Genomic DNA, 15,595 nt, shown 5'->3' on the forward strand with positions numbered 1-15,595 from the left:
TGGAAATTGTCCTAAATACCCGACAATGCAGTCCGCTAATTGATTCGAACTCATTTTTTATAATTAAAATAATCTTGTTTTGCATTGATTGGCTGCATTTTTGTAAATATAGTTTGGCTCATACAAATATTATTCAAACATTTAATTCACCACCTCCTTAATTATTGAACCAAAAATCGAAGGGGTAAACAAAATATTATGTTCAAAAACATCAAATATCAATGGAAATTCAAATTCAATCAACTAACAACAATTTTAAATGAATTTGATTATCATTTTTAGCATTTTTGGGATCAGCTTTCCTTTTCCTTTTCCTTTTCCTTTTCCTTTTCCTTTTCCTTTTCCTTTTCCTTTTCCTTTTCCTTTTCCTTTTCCTTTTCCTTTTCCTTTTCCTTTTCCTTTTCCTTTTCCTTTTCCTTTTCCTTTTCCTTTTCCTTTTCCTTTTCCTTTTCCTTTTCCTTTTCCTTTTCCTTTTCCTTTTCCTTTTCCTTTTCCTTTTCCTTTTCCTTTTCCTTTTCCTTTTCCTTTTCCTTTTCCTTTTCCTTTTCCTTTTCCTTTTCCTTTTCCTTTTCCTTTTCCTTTTCCTTTTCCTTTTCTTTTTTTTTTTTTTTGTTTACACACAAGACGATGATTCTAGTCAGAAACTTCTGTACTGTACTGTTTTCGTGTAGTTTTTGCCACAGTTTATGTTGTCTAGTTTTCCTACTCTACGTTACATGTAAACACACACATATTTGTAAATAACAGAACACAAACAGGACGAAGAGGTCAGTGAACTTGTCCTGACCGTACATTTTCTTGTAGGAAAACCACCTCAGAACAGTCCCATTCCCTGACAGACCTCAGAGCAGGTCAGAACAGTTAATTTACTGCTAAATACAGCCTAGTTTACGCGAATAAAGTCTTTTTGTATTAAACAGTTTTGTTCTTTGTAATCTGAGTGTTGTAATTTGTATTTACCGGGAAAGAAAGTGCGACAGGATCAACAGACGTTCTTATGTGCGCAATCATAAAATGGTCCTTCGAGCCGGATCATGTCGCACCGTAAAATCCTGGTTTCGAGGTCGGTGGACCAAGTCTGTCGACGCACAGTATCTGTGCCGTGAAGAATCGCCGGTTGAAGATGGCGCCGGGAGCCATTCTGTTGTGAAGTGCTGAAAAGAACACTAGAAGATCCGCCATCTTCCATAACCGTTACCGCAGTCACGCGCGTCTCGATTGCACCCCGATGCGTGGTCAGATTCCGCCCGGGACAACAGAAACCGGGTTATTTCGTGAAAATCTGCTCTGTCGAAGAAATTCGCCGCATCTGCGAAATGTCTGCAGAATGGTACTGCAGAAGTCTGCACGCCAGAAGTATCGGACTAAAAAGCTAAGTCGTCATAAATCCCGTGTTCAAAATCCCGTGTAAATGTGTACTGCATTCTCCATTTTGTTTTGTGTCGCCATCTTGTCCACGCGAGGTGAAAAAATGTGATCGAAAGTGAGCAAAATTCGATCAAGATACAAATTGTGTGCGCCGGTGTAATACCGCGCAGCTCTGCCGTCGGGCGAAAATTGAATGGCGAACTGGCATCGCTGCTCTGCGGTGACAGTTCTAATCGGAGAAGAGAAACGTCAAATGGATCGGTTTGTTTACGACACGGGGGAGAAGACGATGAAATGGCAGAAATCGGTTGGTTCAAAAAGTGCAGCTCGGTCGTCGCTGCGATTCGATTCGCGAAGTTGCAGAAGTGCGTTCCACTGCAAAAATACTGCGATTTGGTGCAGTGCAAAACGGTCGTGAGGCGAGGAAGTTTACGGTCCGTGTGCGGTGTTGTGGCCAGCAGAGACCACCGGTAAACGACGAGACGGACGAAACCGTCGTGCCTACTGTGAAGCGACCAAGGTGAAAAACGAAGCATCCATCGGTGGAGCAGAAGTTCACTGGAACCCAGTGAAGATTCCTGTCCGTTTGCTGAGCAAGAAGAAGACCGCAACGTGTCAATGCCCTCGGAAACGATCCGAGACTGCAAGTGCAGAGTAGGATCGTTCATCGCCGGTGTGCTCAGAGCGCACGCACATCACACGCAGCCGCAGATTATTATCTGACCTGTGCACAACAACAAACCAGCAGAATGTTCAGCTCGTCTCAAGCTGATAGGAGGATCCAGCGTAACGGCCTAAGGGGTGGCGCGTTCGTGGTCGGACGGACCAGAACAGCCTCCCACCGCCAACCCAAGTTAAGTACACATCTCATTTCTTTCAACGACCAGTTGTTAAGTGCTCTACAACTTAGGTGTGGCGTCGCTGGATCGCTCGAGTGAAGCAGAAACTTTCGGGTTCGCGTTGTATCTGCTGACGAACGGCAGGGGTAGATTGCCGTGGAGATCGGCGATTCAGTCGCCCATTCATCGTTCTTCCCACGGAATCGGACCAGTAGCACGCGCAGCGAAGACGCAGATCCGCAGAGCCACGTACAGCAGTGAACCGCAGCAGCATCTTCGAACGCGGTCGCGGAGGAATTCTACCGGGATGGTAGACCTCACGCGCAGCCGCAACCTGGAAACCAGAACATCACACCCTGTCCGGCAAGTCAACTTGTCGGAGATTCATCGCCTACGAGCAGCGGCAGCAGTCGCTCAAGTATGCAGATGTTCGTGGTTCCAGCAAAAAGCCTAATGGGGTGGCACGGTTGTGGTCGGACGGGCCAGACCAGCCACTCCAAAACGGCTCCGAGTTAAGTAGCCCTAATTACTGACCATTTGTTCAGACAATCAGCCGTATTTAATCTGTCCCCAGACTTCAACGCCCACAACAGTACTGCATCCATCTGACGTCAACTCCAACAGCAGTGTGGAGTACTACTCAACGAGTGTGGACGGTCATGGCGTGTTGTCGTGTACAGCAGCGTGATCCGTACAGGTCGCTAGGCCAGCGGCAGAAGCTTTCGGTGCGCCGACCGGAAGTTTCATTGATGTTCGCCCAGCTTTGGGGAACAATCTCCACGTACAGTGGTGGAGACGCAACTACAGGCGCAAAGATGACGTCAAGCATGGAAGGGACACACTGGTCCCAACTTCCATTCCAGTAGAGACGCAGTTCTCTTTGGTTAGCGGACGCTGATCCGCTGACACCGGTACCACGAGGTGCCTACAAACTGGAATGGTCTAGCAGAAGTTGAAGGCGAAGAAGAAGAAGAACCCAACAGCAGTTGGACTACAGTTCAGATGTGGGGAACAGACGGACGGACGGAGGAGAACAGAAGTTGGACAAGTTAGCAGCAGATTGTTTCGTCGGTTATGGATGGCCTGTGGGAACAGGCAACAACAACAAGTCGTTCGAAGAAGGACGTCACTGTAACTGCAGTACCAGTGAGTCAACACACGCCAGCAAGCAGGATGAGAAGGAGAAAGGTCTGCCCAACCTGGGAGACAACAACAACAAACAGTACAGCAAGCGCAAGCGGACGAAACAATCAGCAACAGTTCGACAAACAACAACGGGCAACTAACGGAGGACAAAGAAGGAGATTATGGCAGGCGGCGCAACTGGCGCACGCACACACAAGCGGTCGACACAGTGAGTGTCAAGAAGCGAGCGAGTTCCGAGGCAGAGTAGACAACGGCGGGCGGCGTCACGGTCACTCAGGAACCACACGTCAACAGCAACAATAACACAGATCAGCAAGCCAAAAGCTGAATGCAGGTTCCAGCACAAAGCATCAGGGGTGGCGCGTTCTTGTGATCGGACGGGTCAGAACTGCCCCCCACCACAGCCTCAAGTTAAGTACCCTCTAATTTGTGACTCCAACAGCAAACTTAGCACACAATTTTAGCAGGTACGAACGGTTGGAAACTCTGGCAACGACGAAGCACGGCTAGTGCAACAGCAACGGGAGGGAGAATCGACGCAGACCAAGAACACCGCAACTGCAGCAGCAACAGTACAAACGGTACGTGAGGTGACACCCTGGTCACGCGTACGTAAGCAGCGGTCGAGAGGCAGTCAAAAGCAGCAGCAGGTCGGACAACAGCACATCAACAGCCCCGTATCAGCATGGCGGGCGGCATTTTATGTTTGACAACATCACGCAGTACCTGAAGAAAGAAGAAGAAAACGTTCGAACCACTGATCGTATGATCACACACAGACATACACAGTAGATGTAGTATTTGTTTACAAACAGTTTTTTCAAAGTCAGTACAGAAGTACACAGGAAAAGCCATGTAGGAAGATTTCATGTTGAAAGCACGCTCAGAGCCGCCGTCTTTCAAGGCGGGCGGCATGTTTACGCACAAGACGATGATTCTAGTCAGAAACTTCTGTACTGTACTGTTTTCGTGTAGTTTTTGCCACAGTTTATGTTGTCTAGTTTTCCTACTCTACGTTACATGTAAACACACACATATTTGTAAATAACAGAACACAAACAGGACGAAGAGGTCAGTGAACTTGTCCTGACCGTACATTTTCTTGTAGGAAAACCACCTCAGAACAGTCCCATTCCCTGACAGACCTCAGAGCAGGTCAGAACAGTTAATTTACTGCTAAATACAGCCTAGTTTACGCGAATAAAGTCTTTTTGTATTAAACAGTTTTGTTCTTTGTAATCTGAGTGTTGTAATTTGTATTTACCGGGAAAGAAAGTGCGACAGGATCAACAGACGTTCTTATGTGCGCAATCACTTTTCCTTTTCCTTTTCCTCAAAGCTAAACTTTTTCAAGTTGTTTTGAAATGCAGTCATAGTTTTAGAATTCGAAATTAGTAGTTTATGCAACAAGTTGCAAAAAGAGAATTTTTTCAGCACGAGTCGTACATTTATCCAACGAGGTTCACCGAGTTTGATAAATACGTAGAGTGCTGAAAAAATCAAGTTTTGCAACGAGTTTCATACAACATTTTTTGCAATTCCGAAAAACACGCATTGAGTGAAATTTTAAGTCAAATTTTCATGTATTTTATCAATTAATCGTTTAAATCAAAAAAATGTTGAAAAGTGTTACTTTTCGAAACAAGTGCTGAAAAGTTCAACTTTTCAGCACCCATTTCAGTGCTGAAAAGTAGAGCTTTTCAGCATTTATTTTGAAAAGTGTTGCTATTCGATTCTGTTATTTTTGGTACAGAAAAGTAGGCTATTTCGTCGTTCAAGAATGACAGGAAAAGTAAGTAGTTTCACGACGGAATTGCAAAAAATATTTTAACATTTCCGTCAACTACTTACTTTTCCTGTCATTCTAGAACGATGAAACAGCCTACTTTTCTTTATCAAAATAACAGAATCGAATTGAATACTTATTATTCGAATTGAACTTTTCAGCACTTATTTTGAAAAGTAATATTTTTCAACATTGATTGATTTAAACATTGGATTGACGCAAAGTAAGCATCTAAAATAAAATAAAACAAAGGTTAAACCAAAGAAAACGGCATATTCCATACAACAGCGTTGAAATTTATCGCTCTTTCAAATATTCATCAAAGCTTATTTGCCAAATGTCAACCACTTTGCAAATCCAATAAACGAACAGGCGTGTAGCACCAGCAGCAGCTCAAACCAAAAGTGAAGAAATGATAAATGTGTTTTAATCTCATAATTGGCGCAATTCATATTTCACCAAAAAAAGAAAAATATAAGAATTGTAATGGAAAAATATGACCAGCAAAGTGGAGTGCGCTGAGCAAGAGAGTGTTTTTCGCATTTTCCTCCTGACAGTAAGGGAAAAAAAGGCGGGAATCTGAGAATAAAAAGCTTTTTTCACTTCTTCTTTTTATTCGCGAAGAGGGGAAACGCCGCAGTGGAAATCAATTTTTTCAATTGACAGCCAAAATCGAAACTAAAAGAACCGTTTCTGGGGGGGTTGCAAAAAAAAGGAAGAGAGAAAAGCATTTTGTGCGCGCCTTGCAGATGAGGGTCGCTTAATTTGTAAGATTGCGATTTGAATAATGAGCAAAAGCAGCAGCAGAACCAATTGAATCCGTTGTTGGCGCTCGCGATGACGGCTCCTGGCAGAAATTGCAAACCGAGTCGAAGGGCAGGAGGGGACCATTCATTATTGAATAATAAATCATAGAAAAAACATTTGTGTTGAAAAACAGATTTTTTTTGCTCGGGTCCTGCCAGAGGGTGGCAAGTTTTTTTTGCCTCGCTTTTTCTTGTGTGCCAGCCGTTTTCTCACTGTTTTAATTTTCATTTCGTTGTCATCATCTTGACAAATTGTGAGCAAACTGTGGACGAAAGCTCACGTTTTCCACTTTTTTAATAAGATTTTTTATGTCCTTTGGATGGAGCGAACCTGTCATAATACGGTGTGGGGGTAATTTTTTCTGTTCCCGAACGCTCATCTTAAGCTGTCACCGGACAAACTTTTCTAGATTTAATTAACGAGTTTGCGTGATTAATTAATATTTTATGCAAATCATTTTCCATCTGTCAAGGTGGACTGTCGCTGGACATCTTGCTTTGTTTTCCAACATTTTCAATCTACTGATTTCAAATTGATCAATTTCAATCAAAAGCAAACGATTTCGGCATGTGTTGCGTGCAAAATTGATCGAATCAAAATAGAAACATTCCCAAATTTAAATATACACAATTTACGACTTTTAACCTCAAGCAACATACTGCTCAGATATCGGTTACAGATAAGTTGCACCACGCGCACGAGAAAAAAAAATCAATTCCATTTTCACGCCAATACCGTTGCGCATTTTCCCCTCAATCAGTTTTGAATAATTTTGGCAAAAAGTTTGCGCGAGCGATTCTTGGCCCGTCATTTGGCCCGAATGGGAACGCGTTCAATTAGCGAGGGTAGTTCAATCGAATCGGTACCGACGATTTGGGCGCTTATTTAGTCACGGGTAGTTTATTTTAAGGTCGATAAAAATGTGTTTATCCTAATTGAAATAATGAAAATGCAAAATGCGACGAAGTGGAATATTCATAACATAATCGCTGTCAGTGCATTGAAATTTAAAAAGAAAAATCGTAAAGAATATTAGTACCTTGAAAATAGAAAAGCCATCGATAAAATTTGTGAATAAACCCCTTGTCTACGAATAGTAAAAGGAAGACTATTTATACAATCATTTTTTATTTGATTCGCGAATACAACAATTTTGGAACAAGAAGTGAGCTGCTTCCTCGGTTGATGTTGATGTATACTCTGATCGGAGAAAGATCTTAAAATTGAAGAAAATATAAGTTCATATTTATATTTTACCAAACATTGTCAGTAGCTTATCTGTAATGACGCCAAAAGTATGTTATGATTTTTGGAAATAATGGTTTAAATTTTGCTATTTTTTTATTAGACTAGAAAATTTTAATATCTCTTTTCCTGATTATTCTTGGATCAATCCGGTTGAAATTCAATAAAATCATCAACATTCATTAAGAATTGACCGAGATAACGTAGATTAACACTCAAACGCTCGGGTAGTCATTTGACCCCTATTTTTTTCTTAAAAATCTCATAACTTTTGATAGAATTGACCAAATTGGATGCTTCCGGTTGCAAAAGATCAAGATTTGTCTATATTTTGAACTGTCAGATGAGGGACAAATATGGTCCACTTTTACCGGAGATATTCCGGATTCCGTTGGGGTACCTCGGCCCTCCTATTTGGGGTTTTGGTCAATAGAACAAAAACCACTTCACAGAACAATGCCGGAAATGATGCAAAACTAAAAGGCATCATTCTAACACATCAAAATACACAGAAAAAAATAATGTAAATTTGGAAGCTTTAATTTTGGAAGGTTGAATATTACCTCTTTTATGATGTAATATTACCTCAATTTAGACTGAAAAATAATATTACCTCAATTTACACCAGAAAAGTGGTAAAATTACACATTTTCAGAGGTAAAATTACACCTTTTTTTCTGACATAAAAGATGTACCCCTTCCCAGATGTAATATTACCATGATTTTTTTTTCTGTGTAATTGACATGGTTAAGTACTACGGGGCATCGGAACCGGTTCCATTTGGGCACCAATCGACATCAGCTCAGTGAACCGTTTCCGGTTGGAACCTGTTTCGGTGCCCCAAGGTCTTGACCATGCCATGTATCTATGCAGGATGATGTATTAGAATGATGCCTTGAAGTTTTGCATCATTTCCGGCATTGTTCTGTGAAATGGTTTTTGTTCTATTGACCAAACCCCCAAATAGGAGGGCCGAGGTACCCCAACGGAATCCGGAATATCTCCGGTAAAAGTGGACCATATTTGTCCCCCATCTGACAGTTCAAAATATAGACAAATCTGGATCTTTTGCAACCGGAAGCATCCAATTTGGTCAATTCTATCAAAAGTTATGAGATTTTTAAGAAAAAAAATAGGGGTCAAATGACTACCCGAGTGTTTGAGTGTTAAAATTGCATTTCAAATTTGATGATCCTCTTACGAGATGCAAGTGAGTAACAACAACTATTGAACTGTCAATGGGTTCTCCACCAACTCACACGAAATCGGAAAAAGTTGCCCCAACTCCTCTTCGATTTCCTGAAAACTTTGCTCTAATGGATAAGTTTGGTCCCTGATCATCATTTTTTTCTGGAAGTTTTTCGGTGATTAATAGCTCGAAATCGTGAAGAGATTGAAATTTGGTATTAAAGGTACTTTTCCCAAGTAACAATGATAAAATGGAGATGGTTAGCAAAAATGGCGATGATAAATAATAGATATTGGAGGTAATCAAAATAATTTGAAAGCTTATTTCTCGCAATTAGTGGCTCAAATTTAGCAGCGGTTGAAATTTTATTGATAAATGTAGGGGAGATACGGCAAAAAAAATCAACTCGCTTCATAAAAAATCATTATTTGTAGCCAAAGTTTTTAATGTTACAAAATATGTTATTGCAATTCTTTGAAAAAAAAATGTTCAAATTATTTATAAACATCTATCGCTATATTTATTACCTATATCAGAAATTCAGCATAAATTAGTGTTTTCGTCAAATTTAAATCAAATTTCTTTTTTTTAATCACACGCGTTTAGCGCCACATTTATGCACTGATAATTGGCCGCGTTAAAAGCTTTTTCAGAAGCTTGTGGTTTTAAGTAAGCTTTTTGCATTCCTAATGGCACTTGACAGCTAAAACACCCTTGGTTTTAAATAAGCATGCGATAAAACCGTTTGGCATGACATTGCCAATGGGGTTTCAAGACTCTCTTAAAACTTTCATAAAACCTGATCGAAAGCCATTTAGCTTTTATTGTCACAAGGTTTTAAGTCCCAGGCATAAAACCCTGTTAGAACCTATTAATCTGGTTGCGGTGAATGCCCAGATAAAACTATTAAGCAATCAAGATGCTACCATAAAACCTTAATAAAACTAGGTGGTGGTTAGTTGGTTTAAAAATGTTACTTGGGTATCGCAGATAGAATTATCAAACTAACGATAACGATAGATTATCGTTATCGTCCCGACCATAACGATAACCATTATCGTTTTCGTCAGACGATGATATTATCGACGATCGATTAACAAACTTGATAAAAAGTAGCAACATAATTTTGAAATCGCTGCCATTTTCCGTTACTCAACTGTCAAAAATCAAAAGACTGTTTAATTTAATATACTTTTCGAATCTGCAATAACCCAGAGAGATCATTTTATCATTTAGAACAAAACTATTCATTTAATAATCATGTACATGTTTTTTTGTAACTTTGCAGGGTTAGTTTTTAGAATGAAGCAATGTTCTACAAAATTGTAGAGCAGACAAAAACAAAAATGTTGATGTTTCAATATCAGAGGTTTGCACGTATTCTCAACGAGTTATCACAATTTTACGATTTTTTTTTAAGTGATGATTTAGACCATTTCTGACCGAAGTTTTAACTCTTAATTTCTTTTTCGAAGTCAATTGCGTGCCTTTAATAGTATTTTTCGGAAAGTTCAAAAAAAATTGCTTCAATCGTCTATTACTCACTTTAATCATAAAATATCTTCATGGAAATTTCGGGAGTGATTGAATATCATCTTTTTAGTGCATTTAATAAATTTTCTGTAATATGAAACTATGAGATATTCTACATGAATACTATAACTTAAAGATAAGTTAAGCCATTCTCCTTTCAGCTATGCAATCTTAAGTATCTTATTTTCCTCTCAAAAAGTATGATTCGTAGTAAATTGTTCTTTCCAATTCTTTGACTATGTCTAAATCCAAAGCGATAGTACTTTATTTGCCAAAGTCAAGCTAATAAAGCCGTCCACAGGGGTGGCACTTTCGAAAAAGCCATTTACCACCGCATTTCAAGTTCTTACATAGAAGTGGAAACTAAAAGGAAAAATCGTCTCAAAATGGTGCCAATATCGGAGCATTTCAAAAAGCATTTTGGCCACAGCTTTTTAAAAGAAGAAGGGCCCCCTTTGCTCTCTTTCTCTGTTTCGCTTCCGGACCGCGAGCAAACACATTTAAAAGTGTCATAAAAACGTGGAACATTCGATTTTTATTGGCTACATTTCGCCACGATATGGTAACAGCACTTTATTGGTGCTTTCACGTATAGCTTCCCTTTTGCCCGTGCACTGGGATCAAGAAGCCGAAAAGGAATCGAATTCCGATTGGAATGTATTACATCTTGGGAATACAATTTGGACTAATACCAGGTTGGGCTGAAATAATGATGACATAAAATAAGCCTCATGAAGGCAATTTGTATGATCAAGAATTTGAACAAAAAGTAAACAAAATATCAGTCAAAAAATAAATTTCCACCCATGACAACTTTGGAGAACCGCACACTGCCCCAGGACATGTGACAGCCGTAACTGGCAACAATTGTTATAAATAGTCGTAAATAAAATATATAACATTTGCAACCGCCACAAATCAATCAAAAGGAAATTATTTATAATTCATCTTTGTCTCTCTGTAACGATGCAATTGATCATCATGGCGGGCCCCCGTCAGGGATGCAACCCTTCAAAATGTGGCAGTTTTGTCCGCACGGTTAAATATATTTCGCGTTGTTCCTGTCTCCGCAGAACTCTTTCATTTTTTGCTGTTTTTTTTACCCCGCATCCTGAACTGTGATTGGGCCCTTCCAATTGATCGCAAACAGTTGCAAATCCAGCGTCCTCGCGTAATCGAACCGAAAGCCAAAACATGCAGGTTAATGGAAGACATATTTTAAATATAATAAACGACCAAATGATCACTGCCAGATTGAGGAGAAATGTGTGAAAAATTGTGGATTTTAATGGGGATCCCTAATGGTGACCAGACGACCCTTGACATTTTTAATTTACTCGTATTTTTGATTTTTTGTTATCTTTTCCTCTTTTTGTTAGTCTTGAACCATATTCAATTTTTTCCTATTTCTTTTTTTGTGGTTGTATCTCAGCTCCCAAAGGTCCAATCTTCAATATTAATTGGGAAAGTTTTAAGGAAATTTTCGAAAAAAGTTCATGTTTGGGCAATAGGAGGATATCCCTAAAAACGCGATGTTGCGAAAACCATCGATTTTAACAAAAACAAAAAAAATAATAGTAAAAAAAACAAATTTCAGCCAAATTATGAAAGAATGAGATTTTTTTATACTAAAAACGGTTGATTTAAAATGCATTTCATCTTAAACTTTTTTCGATTTTTTTTTTGTTTTTTTTGTATTTTTATTTGCATTATTTTTGATAGTATTAGGCTTATTCTACCACCTCTAAGTATAATTTGTTGTCTTATTAGTTTTTTAAATGTTTTTTCAGCCTCTTTTTCATTATTTTTTTGCCTGTTTTTCACATTTTCTGCTATAGAACGATACCATTCCCGCATAGTCATGAACTATATAACTACTTTATGACAAATAGTTACTCAACTATTTATCAAATGGTCTCTACTATTCATTAAATTGTAACCCAACTATATATGTACGATATATCAAACCATTAATTCCATTCCCAAAATAGTTTTGGTCGATTTTACTATATGAGAAATTAGTTGTTAGGCAGAAAACTATATGAGGTTTTCATACATATGTAAATATTTTTATAAACTTGGATTTTACGTCAAATAGTCATTGCCCAAAAAATTGACTATTCCCTATATAGTTTCTGAAAAACTACTTTACCGACACTACTTTGCCGACACTTTAAAAAAGACCGCAAAAATGAACCCTACAATTGTTGTGATAACTACTTCGGATATAATCAAATTTGATTTTTAAGTTCTATCGATAGTTGGTGAATGTTTACCGCCATTATATGTGATGTTATTTACGTTGCTGCCGAACTGCTGCCGCCTTATCCGATTGATCTATATCTGTTGGTGGTTTTTCAGTGGTTTTGGTGACATGTTGTGTTAGAAGGGAGCAAGCTCGGGGGCAAGTATTTTTCGATAAGTCCAAGTAGTCCAAACAATTGACTCATTTTATAGTGAACAGTAATAGTCTACCATGTAGTACACATATTTTTGGTGTATGGTAAGAACAGCATGCCTACTTTTTCTGGAATAGTGAAAGTCAATTTCATGAGCCCTCGTAACATTTTTCTTCTTTTGGGGAGTTTTCTGATAATCTGAGGAGAAGTGGGGGTGTTGAAGGTTCTCTATCATCCAGAGGAATCGATTGTGATCAATTTACTTGATAAAAGTTGAAATTTTTGTACCAATCGTTTAACATATAGTTGGATTATATAACAAACTGTAATTGTACTCCATACTGTTGAAATATTGTTTGAACTATTTGGACTTATAGAAATTTTTAATTCAAAATAGTATGGTGTATAGTAATTTTACTTCATGTAAGTTGACAAATTATTTGGATTATACAAACTTATCGAAAAAAATGTGGCCGCCATCAATTGTGTTCTACTATAGCATTTATAGTAGGTTTTTAGTTCTTACAGGTTCTGACTATAAAAATCTAAAATCTGTGGAATTTTGCTATATTGTTCTCAATAAAGTTGATAAATTGTTTGAACTATTTGGACTTGTACATTTTTTCGTTGAGTCACGTTGTCTAAACAATCCGAACTGTTTAGTGTAAGGTTATTGTACCCCAAATAGTTCAAAAATAGTTAGAATCATTAGATTTACTTCAATAAAAACGTCATCATTTGACGATCAGTTTCGTTATGGTTTTGTATAGTGCCGTAACTATATGATAATGGTTAAGTATGTGGTAACTACATCTCTTTTAGTAGTAATATAGTTTGGACTATTCCCCCGATGGTTTTTGATTATGCGGGTTGTCATTTATATATTAGAAAAATGAGTAGAGGCATAGTGTGGGACATAACAACAATTACAGCATACTTATTTCTACAAAACATATAGGAAATGTTAGTGAAAAACACCGTCAAAGTTGACCCCAGAAAAATAACATTTTTAAAACATTAGCAAAGTGACATAAAACAAATGAAACTTCTAACCCCAAAATTTTCTTTAATTTAATTAATTTAATTTCCAATGCTTTTTAAACATCAAAAAATTGTTGAAAAATTGATTTTTGGCGAATAATTTCAAATTAATTGAAATTATTGATTTTGCATCAATTGATTTAACCAAAAAATGTTTGCAAACATTAATATGACGGCAGAAACTGGAAAAGTGAAAAACAAATTATAAAATTGAGCTTCCTTAACAAAATTTTAAAATTCGGCATTTTTTTTTCACAGACAGAAGCTAATTTTTAAAGCAACATTGTTCAGCAAGACGTTTTGTAGAAAAAGGTATTGATTTTGGTGGTAAATTTATTTAGTCTGTTTTAGATAGAAATTAGTATAAAAATCAAGCAAAAATTATAAATATATTGTTGGTGGGAACCAAGGCTATGATTTTAAAGTGAAATATAAGGCAAATTGAAGTATAGGAGAAGGCGTGGCTGAATGGTTACGCTGTTCTCTTTGTAAGCGGAAGGTTCTGGGTTCGATTCCCATCTGCCTCCTATCGAGAAATTATGGAAAGAAGGAATTCTGAACACTTGAATATGAACGAAAAATTCATTAGCTCGCGACGGGGTTCGATCCCCCGTCCTTTGGGTCAGCAGACAAAAATGCTAACCACCAGACCATCGAGGCTTAGTTTTCTAGAAGGTTTAAGAATGCTATAAGAATCCAAGAAACTTGATTGAAATCTGTGTGAACCTAAGAACAGGAAATGCAATATTGAATGCAAGTTGAATTCAAGGACACTTACTGGTTGCATAATTGTTAGGCGAATATTGAACTTTCAACACGACCAGAATTCACCACAAAAAAGCTTGGTGAACCGAATTGAAAGCTTCCAAAATGAATCCAAGAACATACGAAGAATTAAGAACTATAAATAGATTTGACCGGCTGCATCACTTACCACGGTGAATCCTGGCTTCACACCCATCTTACTAACACCCTCAAACCTCACGTGATACTTTGTCGAAGACGCAGCCGATTTAGCGGTCTTCATCACTCAAGTATCGGACTAGAATTCCTATCAACTTCCCCGTGACTTACCACTGGTCGTGGCCGGCGCTGTGATTGGCTAGCATGATAGGGACATTTGAAAATTGCGAAGTGGTGATGATTGGTTTCTACTCTTCATCTGTGGTCCACGGAGCAATTCTTGGAGGTCCTGGTCAATAACAGAGTAGCAACTACACAGAAAAAAAAATGATGGTAATATTCATCAGGAAATGGTGACAGATTTTGTGGCAAAAAAAATGATTAATTTTACCCCAGATAATGATGAATTTTCATCAGTTTTTGATGAATATTCATCAGATTCACATTTTTACACATTTTTTATGTAATATTACTCAAAAAAAGAGGTAATATTCAACCTACCAAATTTTCAACATTCCAAAATTCAACTTTTTTTTTCTGTGTACGGGTAGACACCAATGCTATGCTATGCTAAATATAAGGCAAATTCCGAAAGATATTTCTAAATTTTTCATTGTAAAAAAACATTGTTCCGAAAGCAAACACCTATTGAAATCCGGGTTAACCCGAAGGTTTGTGAAACATCGTTTTTAAGGACTCACTAATAGGCCACCTGGGCAACCATGGTCACTATTGAAAAAAATCCAAGAAAAAATCGAAAATTGCACATTTTTATGGTAAATTTATCTTTGAAATACTGCACATTGCCAAAACTTCTGTACAAAGTATGGTTCGATTCCAAATCCGATTGCACATATAATTTTGTTTGATGATGTTTTTGAAGCTTTTTAAAAATCATGCCATTTTGAATTAAAAATAATGGCAACACTTCCACATAGTATTTGCCCGCGCTAGCTCATAGCTCAAAAATCACAAAAATATCACAAAAATATAAAAGTCAGTAATTCAGTCAGCTTTTTTAATTACTTTTAACTAGAACGCCTGCATACTATTTTATTCAATCAATCAAAATCACTGCCAATTTTAACAAACAACTAAACACCGGATTGCACGCGCTGGTGATGGATTCAAACCGCAGTGATAATTAATCATCCTGAAACTGATAGGATGCGATATTGCAATTGCCTCCAATCAAACAGCTCAAATCTAAAAATTGTCGCGAAAATTATTTTTAATCAGTCACTATCAGCCACCATCTAACAGAGTTTTCCACCACACCGAGAGGCCACAGCAGGGACCGCATTCCAATTAAATGTATTTTATCTAAATGAGATTCCA

The 15,595-nt window shown here is 38.0% G+C and overlaps 1 protein-coding gene and 1 long non-coding RNA gene across 2 annotated transcripts in view; one reads left to right on the forward strand and one right to left on the reverse strand.

Moving 5' to 3' along the window:
- LOC120425660 (homeobox protein 10) overlaps positions 1-1,140 on the reverse strand; it is a 100,400-nt gene extending 99,260 nt beyond the window's left edge. Inside the window, exon 1 of the mRNA XM_052709945.1 lies at positions 1,044-1,140. Coding sequence (XP_052565905.1) covers positions 1,044-1,140 — 97 coding nt within the window. The remainder of the gene's footprint in view (positions 1-1,043) is intronic.
- A 1,033-nt stretch (positions 1,141-2,173) lies between these two features.
- LOC128093455 (uncharacterized) lies at positions 2,174-3,510 on the forward strand. The gene is made up of 2 exons (XR_008212488.1): positions 2,174-2,226; positions 2,279-3,510. It is a non-coding gene; the product is annotated as an uncharacterized LOC128093455 (long non-coding RNA).
- Positions 3,511-15,595: the final 12,085 nt, after the last annotated feature.

This window comes from Culex pipiens, chromosome 3 (assembly GCF_016801865.2).
Source record: "Culex pipiens pallens isolate TS chromosome 3, TS_CPP_V2, whole genome shotgun sequence".
In the NCBI taxonomy this organism is placed as follows: Eukaryota; Metazoa; Arthropoda; class Insecta; order Diptera; family Culicidae; genus Culex; species Culex pipiens.